Below are 13670 nucleotides of genomic sequence, written 5' to 3'. Positions count from 1 at the left end.
TTATTTTGTGGTTTTCCTAAATAAATTTTCTGCCTCCCCTCTGTTCTCATGATAATTTCGGCGTTACATTTATTTGGTTTGCAGAAATTTATTGCCCAATATTCTTCAGAAGTATGTTTGGTTAATGCAAGTCTTAATTTTCTTTCTCCATTTCCTTTTGTTAGTTAAGGCATATCTTGTTTGAACTTTGACATGAATCGTTGCATCCCTCCCGGAATTTATTTGGTTCTTTGTGTTTACCATTTAATTTTCGTATATTATTTTTCGTGCCTCTGTCTGATTGCTTCTTTTTGTTACTTCTTCTGGAAGAGTTATCTATATTGCAGTTATTACTGTTATTTTCATGCATTTGAAAATGTGGCAACTCATTAATTATCTAAAGTTTTCTGGCATCATGAATTCATAACTTACTGACGTCGCTGAATAAAACTACACAAATATGATGAGTCTAAAAGCAGGTAAGTACTGTAAAAATGAGATACCAAACTAAAATTTCCAAATCAACTCATCTACAAGATAACTGGCAGACCTGGCTAAATCCGAGTCAGAACCTCAAAGCCTTTAAGAAAATCAAAAAGTTTTTTCCTGAAACTTGATCCTAAAATTAGTCAAAAGACTACTCTCTACTACTCTCTCTCTCTCTCTCTCTCTCTCTACTACTCTCTCATGTAGTCATTAAACGTCTGTCTCGCTCTTCTTCTTTATAGAACAGTCAGGAATAAATTTCTGACTCACATCAGGATCGAACCCAGGTCTTTCGGTTGAAAGGCAAGGCCGCTGCCAACTAAGCCTCACAAGCCATAAAAGAAGTTGGAACTTAAGTACCACCGTACCTAAGGCTTTACCTGGGCAGGCTGACTGTCTCGTACACCAGCATGTTTTCCCCAGTTAGCCTGCCCAGGTAAAGCCTTCGCTACAGTGGTACTTGGGTTCCAATTACTTTTATTATGACTTGTGTGGCTTAGTTGGCAGCTGCCTTGCCTTTCATTTGAAAGACCTGGATTCGATCCTGATGTGAGTCAGAAATTTATTTTTGTGATTGTGTTGATTAAACAGTCAGAGATACGATTTTTAGTGTAATTAATTTCTAAACTTTATATATCTCGTCATACTCAGATGTTTGCAGGGATACTGAGTTTGTGAACTCATTCAATATCGAATTTTGTAGCTCCCGGTTGAAACTACAAAGCAAATTACAGGATACATATCCTGCATATGGAGGAGAGAGAGAGAGAGAGAGAGAGAGAGAGAGGAGAGGATAATACTATATTATTCCTGCAGCACTTCTTTCTCTGCATCTTATCCCACTTCTAAGTCGATGCTTCTGACAGCAGGACCTGGCTCAGCAAACACATCGTCCTCTGATAATTTTTGTCTCTCAGGTCTTCTCTAACTACATCCATCCACCTTCGCTGTTTTCTTGCTCTCCCACCAGGCACCTCCATCTGCATCACTTTCCTCCCCACATATGTCTCACCCTTCTCATCACATGGCCATCCAGTGTCATTACTCCTGAAACCACTGGACCGATTTCTGCCACGCAAACATGAGCAGACCTCAAAAAACTTGATATTTTGATCAAATGATCTGGTCCAAACAAACCATTAACCAGGCTTTTCAAACTGCCAAATGACACGATGACACGATATTTCTCTGTGACTAGATTTCCTTAAGGCTATCAAAACACCATAGCACTTTGCAGCAAAAATTGATGTGTGATGAGACAATCAACATTTCGAGTACCATTTTGGGAAGAATGCTCCAAGTTCGACGCCTGAGCTGATTAAATTTGCTCTTTTTGGCTTTCTAGATGCACTAGAAGGTGAGAAGCATCATCTTACTGGACGCAACATGTTTCGAACTTGAAACTCACCTACAGTACACTCTTTCCAAAGATGGATGTCTCCATGGAGGTGTAAAGTCACCAATTCGGCGCCAGGATAGTGTTTCGGCGGCGCCATTAATTAAGTCTCCGCTGAGCTTGTTTTCTTTGGTGACTTCCCGTTTTCTTCAAGCTCAATTAGTCACGCCTAAAACGTGCCAGGTCACGCATTTTAATCATTTTTACTTTATGGTATTTATACGAATGTCACACATTGTGTATCACATGTTTCTTCATTCACAGGCATCAAGACTGTATCTATATTGTAGCTCTGTATGTTTTGTATTGTAATTTGTACTCGTTCACTGCATATTATTGTTTATTGTTTCGACCTCAGGTCACAGTCAATTCCATTGTCTCTCACGGCCCGGCGTCAGTCGGCCGCAATATAAGCTGCCTGGATCTGTAATAAAGTAGCAGTAACCTTTACCTGCTCGTTTCTTTGACACCTTACAGTGGTGACCCCCGGAGTATCCCGGAGCCATTAGCGGACTCACACGGCGACTCAGTCTTGGCTCCAGGATTTCTCCAAAACGCTCTTAGCGGCCTAAACACGGCGCTGTAACCAGCGTTTGAGCGTGCTGACTCGTCGGCGTACCCCACCAGCGTCACTAGCGGAACCACACGGCGCACGCAAAAGTGCGTACTGACGCGATACCCCACTCCAGTAAGGGGGTCAAAGGAGCGAGCATGGACGCGGATATCCCCTCCTTCATGCAGTTAAACGCGACCCCGGACTCCGAGGTTTACCTACCTCCCATCACAGCCGCGCCCGCCCCGCATCGAGGCCCTCCCGCAACTCCACACCAGCGCCCAACACACGACGGCCGGGCAACACAATCGCGGGCCGCCTCACCGTAAAGCTGCCGCCGTTTACGCAGGGGAACCCATCAATGTGGCTGCGCAGGGTGGAGAGCCACTTCAGAATCGCGGACCTCACGGACGAAATCCTACAGGCCGACACAGTGCTCAACGCCCTTCCGAGGACGTGTACAACAAACTCATCTCGCGAGTACCAAACACACACCCTCACATACAGCACCACAAAAAGTTCCTCCTCGAAGCTTGCTCCTGCCCATCGCCGAGCGGGCCGCCTGTGCTATCGACCTTGCCAATAATCCACGCCACGACCTCAATCCAAGAGACGCTTGGGGCATGGTCGAGATCTCCTGTCAATACCAGTCTTGGGTGGCACAAACAAGCGGCAGGAGATAAGCTTCATCGGGAAATCTTCCTTCGCCAACTCCTCCCGGAAGTACGCAACCAGATCGCTCACCCCTACACCATGCCTGTCGAGGACCTCATAGAGGCGGCACAACACCTCACAGACTCCGTCAAGGCTTCACAGCGGCTAAAACCGGCCACAGCCGGTCAGCTCCGGCCCAGCCTGAAGAGGACGTGAGCAGCCCGTCAACGCCATCGCCAACAGACGTCCACCAACCACAGCAGACGGAGGTCCCCGGCTTCTGTCGCTACCACAAGTGGTTCGGAAAGGACGCCGAAACTGCCTGCCGCCCTGCTCGTTCAACCGTTCAAAAAACGGGGGCGGCGGCCAGCAGGACAGGCCGCCATGGCAGCCGAAGAACCCAGGGCCTCAAAACAGTAGGTTTTTACGTCCGGCGACACCGTCTCGGCAGGATGATGCTGGTCGACACAGGAGCCTTTAAGTCGGTCTTCCCAGCATCCAGAGAGGACCGCAACCAGACACCAGACCCGGCCGCCTTCCTGACGGCCGCCAACGGAACCCCATCCTCTCCTACGGCACCAGGCTCCTGTCGATCTCCATCCTTGGCCAGAGTTACTCCTGGGACTTCATCGTCGCGGACGTGGGAACCCCACTCCTGGGGCCGATTTTCTGGCGCACTTCGGCCTGCTAGTCGACGTGGGGCGCAAGCGCCCTCCTCGATACCGACTCCTGCCGGTCTCTCCCGTTAACGGCGGGACCCAGACCCACCATCAGCACCGCCGCCCCCACCAGTATGCACACCTTCTGTCGGAGTTCCCTGAGGTGTTTAAGCCCGAGCTTCGCCAAGTCCCCGGGGCCCCAGCCAAGCACGGCATATACCACCATATAGTGACTAAAGGGCCCCCGACACATGCGAAGTTCCGCAGGCTTCCCCCTCAGCGCCTTCAGGAGGCGAAAAAGCATTCATGGAGATGGAACAGATGGGCATCTGCAGGAAAGCCTCCAGTCCATGGGCCTCCCCTCCACATGGTGCAGAAACCGGACGGCTCCTGGAGACCCTGCGGCGACTACAGGCGGCTCAACATTGCAACGGAGCCCGACCACTACCCTCTGCCCAATATGCAAGACCTCACGGCCTCCTTTCACGGGGCCAAAATATTCACTAAATTGGACCTTCTTAAATCTTATTTCCAGGTACCTGTTGCGCCAGAGGACATACCAAAGACAGCCATCATCACGCCCTTCGGGTCCTATGTGTTCGCCTTCTCCACCTTCGGGCTGAGGAACGCCAGGGCCACCTTCCAGCGGCTCATGGACAGCATCCTGGGGGACCTAAAATTCTGCGTCTGCTACGTCGACGACATTCTCATATTTTCCAGGTCTCACAGCGAACACCAGAGGCACATCAAAGCAGTCCTCCAGCGCCTCCAAGAAAACGGCCTCGTCGTCCGTTTTGACAAGTGTACCTTCGGCGTCCAGAAAGCAGAATTCCTGGGTCACGAGGTGTCTCCGACAGGCGTCCGCCCTCTTACATCGAAAGTGGCAGCCGTAGCCAAGTTCCCGACACCCACCTCCATCAAGGCCGTCCAGGAGTTCCTTGGGATGGTAAACTTCTACAGGCGGTTCATCCCCGGGATCGCGCACACCACGGCCCCCCTGACGGAAGTCCTAAAAGGTCAACCGAAGTCCCTGTCTTGGGGACCCAGCCAGCAGCAGGCCTTTTCCCTGACGGCCGCCCTCACCAAGGCAACCGCCTTGGCACACCAGGATCCCAAGGCTCCTCCAGCTGACGACAGACGCCAGTAACGCTGCCTGCGGTGCTGTTCTGAGCAAATCATCAACGGCGCCCCAGCCCATCGCCTTCTTCAGCAAGAAGTTCAGTCCCGCAGAGTCCCGCTACAGCACCTTCGACAGGGAACTCTGCGCGATGTACCGCGCAGTTCGGCACTTCAAGTTCCTCCTGGAGGGGACGCCCTTCACAATCTTCACAGACCACCAGCCACTGGTTCACGCCTTCACGAAGCAGGGGGACGCGCATGGTCTTCAGACAGCAGCGCCACCTCTCAGCCATAGCCGAATTTACCTGTTCCGTCAGGTACCTCCCGGCAAGAAAAATCCCGTAGCAGACGCCCTCTCCAGAGTCGAGTTGAACGCAGTGCAGCTTGGTGTAGATTACCAGGACCTTGCCAGAGAACAGGCCGCTGACCCAGAAACCCCAGCATACCGCACCGCCATCACATCCCTCAAGTGGCGGGACGTGACCTCGCCCGGGAGGCCCCAGCCTGCTCTGTGACATCAGCACAGGCCAGCCCCGCCCTTTGGTTCCAGCCTCACGCCGCTGCCAGGTATTCGACATCATTCACGGCCTCTCACACCCTCCGGCAGGACCACGCCAAACTGCTTTCAAAAAGTTCGTCTGGCACGGGGTGCAAAAGGACGCCACAGCCTGGGCAAAACAGTGCCTGCAGTGCCAGACCAGTAAAGTGGGTCGTCACACGCAGTCGGGGTAGGCGAGTTCCCACAGCCAGGGCGCCGCTTCAGCCACATCCACATCGACGCCGCCGGGCCCCTTCCCATCAGGCGGATCCAGATACCTCCTCACGGTGGTAGACCGTTCGACGAGGTGGCCCGGCCACGCCATGCAAGAAGCCACCGCCAGCGCGTGCGCTGAGGCCCTGCTCTCCAGTTGGGTTAGCCGCCGGCGCCCCGGACCACATCACAACCGACAGGGGCCCCGCTTTCCTCTCCGAGTTGTGGTCTGCCCTGGCTCAACTGCTGGGAACCACGCACCACACCACCACAGCGTACAACCCAGCGGCCAACGGCCTGGTTGAACGGTTCCACAGGTCCCAAAGTCATCCCTCATGGCCCGCTGCACCGCCGAGGACTGGAAACATCAGCTGCCGTGGGTCCTCCTCGGGTTGAGGACCGCCCCAGAGCCGACGGCACCCCATCCGCAGCTGAACAAACCTATGGGGAACCCCTCGTGGTGCCGGGAGAGCTCGTGACGGATGATCGCCACTCCCATCTCTGCAGAGGCTCCGCGACGTGGCGGCAAGTTCGCCCCCTTGCAGGCGCTCATACATCGACAAAGCAACCACCTTCATGCCGCCACAGCTGTCATCCGCCACCCACGTCTTCGTCAGAGTCGACGCCGTCCGTCCACCACTAACTAAGCCCTACAGGGGACCCTTCCGCGTGCTGGAGCGAACAGCAAGGCGTTCGGCTGGCACTCCCAGGCAAGAACGACTGGGTTTCCATAGACCGGCTAAAGCCCGCCTTCCTGTCGGAGAGTCCCGGCAGCGACGCAGCACCCTTCCGCCCAAACGCACTCCAGCACGCCCTCACCCCGCAGGCGCCAAGCCGCCCCAGGAAGGGACCGCCCAAACAGCAGCCTCACAGGCGGGAGGCCCTCAGTTATCTTCAAGGAGCCGCGGCACCTTCAGCGTCCCACCAGGTACAGGGATTAATCAGACGCGTCCCTCGTCTTGGGGAGTATTTGTAAAGTCACCAATTCGGCGCCAGGATAGTGTTTCGGCGGCGCCATTAACTAAGTCTCCGCTGAGCTTGTTTTCTTTGGTGACTTCCCGTTTTCTTCAAGCTCAATTAGTCACGCCTAAAACGTGCCAGGTCACGCATTTTAATCATTTTTACTTTATGGTATTTATACGAATGTCACACATTGTGTATCACATGTTTCTTCATTCACAGGCATCAAGACTGTATCTATATTGTAGCTCTGTATGTTTTGTATTGTAATTTGTACTCGTTCACTGCATATTATTGTTTATTGTTTCGACCTCAGGTCACAGTCAATTCCATTGTCTCTCACGGCCCGGCGTCAGTCGGCCGCAATATAAGCTGCCTGGATCTGTAATAAAGTAGCAGTAACCTTTACCTGCTCGTTTCTTTGACACCTTACAGAGGCACAGCAGAATATTTTACTGGGATCTTTCCTAGATAGTGACCCCCAAGGGTTCTAACCCGGTGTGTATCCACTTCTGCGGCGTGTTTAGTACAAGCCCGTTGGGGATTAACGTAAAACATAAACAAAAGACTTTAAATGTCATAAAGATAATGATCCCCAAGAAAAACTAGTCCTAGATAACGACCTCCAAAAACCCTTGGGGCTCACTACCTAGGAAAGATCCTTTTACTGGAAATATTTTGACCCTAGGTATTCCAATTTCTTCTGAAACTTGGTAATTCCACTGGTGCGCTTTACCTCCGGAACGGTTCTTGAAGGCATTATGGAATCTGGAGGAGTTGCTCTACTTTTTCGACTTTAATACTTTCTGGTTTCTATCCTGGAGCGCTGTCTCTTTTCTTATTTGCTTTGCAAATATTTTTTGTATAAGTTATCTATCAAGAGATCGCTTTTTGATTTATTGGAGATACTGGTCCCTGAGGAAGTAGGTCAGAAATCGCCTCAACCACTACTTGTCCTCTATCTATTAGTTTTCAGTATGAGAAAACTATTGTGCCGGCTTTGTCTGTCCGTTAGCACTTTTTTCTGTCTGCACTTTTTCTGTCTGCCCTCAGATCTTAAAAACCACTAAGGCTAGAGGGCTGCAAATTGTTATATTGATCATCCACCCTCCAATCATCACACATACCAAATTGCAGCCCTCTAGTCTCAGTAGTTTTTATTTTATTTAAGGTTAAAGTTAGCCATAGTCGTGCTTCTGGCAAAGCAACAACACAGGCCACCACGACTGGCTGAGAGTTTGATGAGCCGCGGCTCATACAGCATTATACTGAGACCACCGAAAGATCTGTTGTCAGCAGCCTTGATTATACGATGTACAGAAAACTCGATTGCTCCAAAGAAACTTCGACTCATTTTTTACTTGTTTCTTTATTGGAGTTACTAGTCCCTGAGGAAGTAGGCCCAGAAAGCGCCTCAACCGCTACTTGTCCGCCATCTATTTTTCTTTAATATTTATCCGTTTCAACTGAACTGGACTTCCATTGTCTTGCTTTGTAGGTCTTTATTTTACTACCCTGCTGAGGTTTTGAATCATCATTTACTTTTACTATGGTTTTTGAATTTGTTTCTTTTCAGATAAATGCACAAGATTCTCGAGTGTGGTTAGGCTTAAGCATTTTTTTTTTTAGTATTGATGAGAAGGGCTCTTTTGGTCGCATCAACTTGGTCTGACCTCTTTGAATGTAACCTTCACCATTACTCTAATCACTTGGACTTCTTTCTCAAAAAAAAAAAAAAAAAAATTATACTATATATTATATATATATATATATATATATATATATATATATGGATATATATAATACTACTTTGAAGGTTGTCTGAATGTGGATGAAGGATCGATATTTTGGAACCTATGGCAGTTTTGTGATTTGGCTTTTTCTTACAGTCCTGACTTAAGTGGCCATACATATGGCAATATTTAACATCTTAATGTTGTTGAAATACAAAGCTTAACTTTGAAAGACAGAGCTTTGATAACGATTGGTATCCTACACCGACTGAATGTCAAAATTAAAGTTGCTAGAGGGGGCATGTTGGTCTTCAACTATTTTCCTCATTGCTACAACTTTTACTTCACGCTGACTTTCTAATCCGAACTGAATTTCTTACTTTTACTTGCTAATAATTCTGGTGCAAATATTACACCGTCTACACTGATCAAGAGTTGGGTGAGGGAGGTAGCCTACATAACAGCTTGGCTCGTGATGTTTCAGGAAAACAGCTTCCATCTCCCTGAGGCAGAATTGTGACTTCCCCACCAGACGTGAGCATTTTTCCGTTTGCTCTAAAACTATATATTAATATTTGAAATAAGAAAGCTTTTCATACTTTACTACTTTGTATGAATTGTGCAAAATCCCATTTTTTTTCCTTTGTTTTTTGTTGTTCCCCACGCTTTTTTGTTGCTCAAGAATTTTTAGATTCAGTGAAATTGGGAGCGGAGTAATATATTAGCTAGATGACGTGTGCTATCTCCCATTTGTTTAGGACAAATTTGCATTTCCTTTTTCTACAGAATATAGTTTCCTCAAAGGAGGAAAGGAAATTGAAACCTTCTCTCATCCAAAGCATAATATCTAGTTAGGTCTAACTAGGTATTTTGCTGCTCAACTCAGTACGGAATAGTATACTATATATACCGCTCCACTCAGGAGAGAATGGGCATGGCTGTGTTCCCACAAATGGAAATGGTGCACAAAAATGTGTATTGATATGCCACACCCAGTAGAGAAAAGATATAGAAATATGCTGCCCTTCAAGAGAAAATGTATCACCCCAACTGTGTATCATTCTGCTCTAATTAATGAGGGAATGGAAACGGAAATTTGGTTTCCTCTAAAGGGGAATGGTCACAACTTGCTAAGTGAATGGAACGTCCCTTTTTATATATACTACAGTAATCACGTGCAAGAGTACCTAAATGGGGATTTTATCACCATTAATCCATCTTACCATAATTTTTATATTTAATATAAAGAAAAATTCATCACATTCAATGCAGCAAAGCGTTTACGATACGACGATGCTATACCTGTATAGCTCATTCATCACACATATAAATTGAGATGGGTTCTGTTTTGCCTTGCTTTGTTCTAGTCTTTGCCAGAAACTGGTTTTTTTTCTTTCAGACAAATTAATACGACGTGCACGCGTTTAACTATTTTTGACAATAATTCAGTACCACTCTGTGCCAAGAAGTACTACCAAAACGGAACGTAAAACTACGTCATTATAACAACAAAGGGCGTTTCCGTTTTTTCTGCAAGCAAATCTCAACATTACGATTGCATGTCTCCATTAACAAGGGATTCAATAAATTAAACTCAGCAGTGTTTCCATGATGTTTATTTGCATTTCCTAATACATCTTTGTTCGCGATGTATAGATATTTGTACTATAACGTAACAATTGTTTAGATGACTAATGTGCATATCGTACAAAGTACTCGAAGTTTAGTAGCTTTGTGTTTCATGTTGAGAATCGAGTACTTTGAATCTTAAGAATTTTTTAATATATTTGAGCTATTTGAAAATATCATTTGTTGTAAGTGTGCATTGAATGAATCGTCAGAAAGTAATAATAATAAAAAAAATACGCTGAGGCTTTCCAGGTTTCTTGCGACATACCTGGACCAGAAACATTGGCACCCCTGTTTCTTGAGGGGTTGGTCACTCTTCCTTTTACCTGGAGCTTTGTTATTGTGGATATAACATATAATTCTAATATATCCTCGGTTGAATAAATTCGTGGCACATACGATGAAGATTATATTTAAAAATTAGAATAATTAATATGAATATATATAGCGAATCACGTTGTTATAGGAATTGCAGCCACTTGTATCCACAGGTGCGCTTCAATTCTCGATGATCGGACAGGTGAGGCGTCATGTAAATTGGGGATTCTTGATTTCGGTGGGTGTGGATACCTGTAATAACGATGAAGGCCGCCCTCGTTTTATTCATGCTATGGGAGACTGTGTTTGGTAAGTATTGTCTCAGGAGTTAATTGAGTTGTAGTATTTAATTGGAATTGAAAGCTTCGGTCTCCCGTTAATTAGTTACCTGTTGTTTACCTGGTGGCCCTCCTTTGCGTTGCCTAATGCGATGGATGAGTCGTAGCCGACTGTAGATTTGAATTTATGCTTTCCTCAACCAATTTTTACACTCTACAGTTGCTTTTGTACTGTAAGTACTTAGGCAATTGTAATTTTATACAATTTACCTATACAGAAGTTTAGGGAAGTTCCAACCATATTCAGCCAGCCCGCTCTGGCTTAGGATGCTTAACCTATGTCAGCTTTAGGTTTCTCGTAAATGACCGAAAATATCCTAAATCGCCATAAAATAGGGTGTGTCCCAAGGTGGGGTTGGTGCCATCAGTTCAGCTCACGGGGTGCACTTTAGGCATTGTTAAAGGTTCTTTGCAGCGTCCCTTCCTTAGGTCTCTGGCTGCAACCCCTTTCATTCCATCTATGGTACCTCCATTAACATAATCTTTCTTCCATCTTACTTTCCTCAACCCCCTTGTAACAATTGTTTCACAGTGCAACTGCAAAAGGTTTTCCTCCTGTTACACCTTTCAAACCTGCCTACTCTCAGCTTCCTTTCCAGCCCTGAGTGACCTCTTAGGTCACAGCACTTGGTCTTTGGCCTAACACTATATTCCATTCCATTCCATAAAATATGGTACGTTGCACATTGCCCTAGGTAAGGTTAGGTTACGGGACTGGTTCCGCAGACGCAAACAAGCCTAACTTTTCCTGTAATGCCAGGTCCTGACCTAACCAGACCTTACTTTCCTACCCTCACTTGGGTGCTGTGACCTGACCTAGCCTGGTGGTCTTTGCACCCCCCTGGAACCCCCCAAGTAACACTAAACATCTGAGACAGTGGACTTCGCTTCTGTTCGGAGGTAGTCCTGCCGTTCTGCAAACTACCCTCGGGGTAGTTTGCAGAACAACAGGAGCATGCTGTAACACTACCTTCAGGCAGCTTAGTCCATGTTTCTGATGTTTAGTGTTACTTAGGTGGTCCAGGGGGAGGCGAAGTCCCCCACTGGCCAGGTCAGGGCACAGCGCTCTAAGTCATGACAGGACAGTAAAGTCTGGTTAGTAAGGACACGGCATTTTAGGAAAGGTTAGGTTTGTTTTTGTCGGTGGAACCAGGGTCTGTTGTTGTCAATGGGCTCCTAATTTTCTGCACATCAGGTTACTGGCTGGGCTAAGTAAGTTATGCTGAAGATGATCTATTTATCCTAGACTGGAAGCAAATGTGTATAGTTAAGATACAGTTAGCCTATGACTATGGTATCTTGGAAAGGGTATGTAGGATACTGCACCCTTGTATATTAAGTTAAATGGTCCCCCAAGAGGCATACATAACTCTTCATGGTTTACTAGCTGGACGAAATACTTGGCCCAGAGATGTTTCACGGATGGTACCAGTGGGATACCAAAGAATATTTGGCCAAAAGACTTTATTTGAGCGAGCACCTAAGTTGAAATTGGCCTAGATTACAGAGTGGTACAGTAATCACAAAAGGCCTATGCTTCATGTACAAAAATATGTTGATAACAGTATGGTAATCCTTTCCATTGATGAATACTTGTCCTCCACGAAAGCATCCTTGAGTGAGTCAATTACTGGGATTGAGGAATGGCTTCAAGAGGAAATGTATCTTTCAGCCTCATGGCAAGGGATAGGCTGAATGCAAATTTGCAATGTAAAGCAGGAGGTATGGGGTGTGGAAGGATGGGTTAAGATAACATTTTTATTTCATTTTTATGGTTCATGGTACTTCAGGTCAGGTTTTTATATGGGGTTCCAGGTTGGGGGGAAGCTACCTACTGTAGGCCAGGTAAGAATCCAGCTGGTAGGTTAGATGCATCCCTATATTTTACTCTGTGGATTTTTGGCATTCTCAGGTCAAGTTAGGTGTGTGAGGCTAAGGGAGCAAAACTCCCAGTCAGGGATGCTCAGTGGGGCTGAAGTCCCCCTTTCCTGGTTAGTACTTGGTGCCCGAGGGTAGAGAAGATAAGGTTAGGATGCATTCCTGTGATGGTTTTTGCTACATTTTCATGCAATATAAATTTTTTGGTGATTCTTATTGTTGATACACATGTATGATGTATTTTTTGACTAAATATGTTGTGATTTGTATATTTTCTGACTTTTTGACTGGTGCATTGCACTCCTTTTTGGTTTTTCCCAACCCACAACCTCTAGTTTTCTACTCTGACCCCCATAATTGTTGGATGTAGGGAAGGGTAAAACAGCATCAAGTGATTTGCACCAACACAAATGTTCATAAATACATAAAACACAAGATGTTCCATTTCTTCATAGGTCTTCCCTCTTTTCTTGTTGATGACAGCGTTCTTCATCGTAGGAGCATCATCTTTGACATGGGCTAAATCCTGTGCGTTATTGTGAATGATTGTTAATATTGTTGTCTTACTCAAGCCCAGAGAATTAGCTATGGCAGCAACCTTTTCACCCATTTCTTAGCATTTTATTATAACCACCTTATTTTACAGTTGTATAGAATGGTGCTAGTAATACCAGCACTAGCATTAGGAGTAGGTTCTTCATAGCCAGAGGACAAATGTTAAAAGACACTTTTGCAAACACAAGTTTAAATTTATTGCCATGAACTGGTGCTATATATAGTTGAATGGTAGAACTAAGGATACTAAGTATAGGATTTTTTTTTTTTTTACAAATTTTTAAGATTGTACTTTAAATGATTTTTTACATTATGATGTCTGATATGCTTCAACATTTGAGTTTGTTATTTTGCCCTTTAATATTTTTAAATAATTTCTTTTTATAAGTTTTTAATTTTCTCTAAAAGAAAGCTATTGTGCCGACCTTGCCTGTCCGTCCACACTTTATTTTGTCCGCACTTTTTTCTGTCTACACTTTTTCTGTCTGCCCTCAGATCTTAAAAACTACTGAGGCTAGAGGGCTGCAAAGTGGATTGTTGATCATCCACCCTCCAATCATCAAACATACTAAATTCTAGCCCTCTAGCCTCAGTAGTTTTTATTTTATTTATGGTTAAAGTTAGCCATAATCATTGCTTTTGGCAATGATATAGGATAGGCC

At 46.0% G+C, this 13670-nt stretch overlaps 1 protein-coding gene across 1 annotated transcript in view; it reads left to right on the top strand.

The window, feature by feature from the left end:
• The first annotated feature begins 10386 nt into the window (after window positions 1-10386).
• The window catches only part of Tsf2 (transferrin 2), a 41434-nt gene continuing 38150 nt past the window's right edge, over window positions 10387-13670 (top strand). The window contains exon 1 of the mRNA XM_067128713.1: window positions 10387-10546. Coding sequence (XP_066984814.1) covers window positions 10501-10546 — 46 coding nt within the window. The 5' untranslated portion in view covers window positions 10387-10500. The remainder of the gene's footprint in view (window positions 10547-13670) is intronic.

The sequence above is a fragment of the Macrobrachium rosenbergii genome, chromosome 27 (genome assembly GCF_040412425.1).
Source record: "Macrobrachium rosenbergii isolate ZJJX-2024 chromosome 27, ASM4041242v1, whole genome shotgun sequence".
In the NCBI taxonomy this organism is placed as follows: Eukaryota; Metazoa; Arthropoda; class Malacostraca; order Decapoda; family Palaemonidae; genus Macrobrachium; species Macrobrachium rosenbergii.
This window is presented reverse-complemented; position numbering and strand designations above follow the sequence as displayed.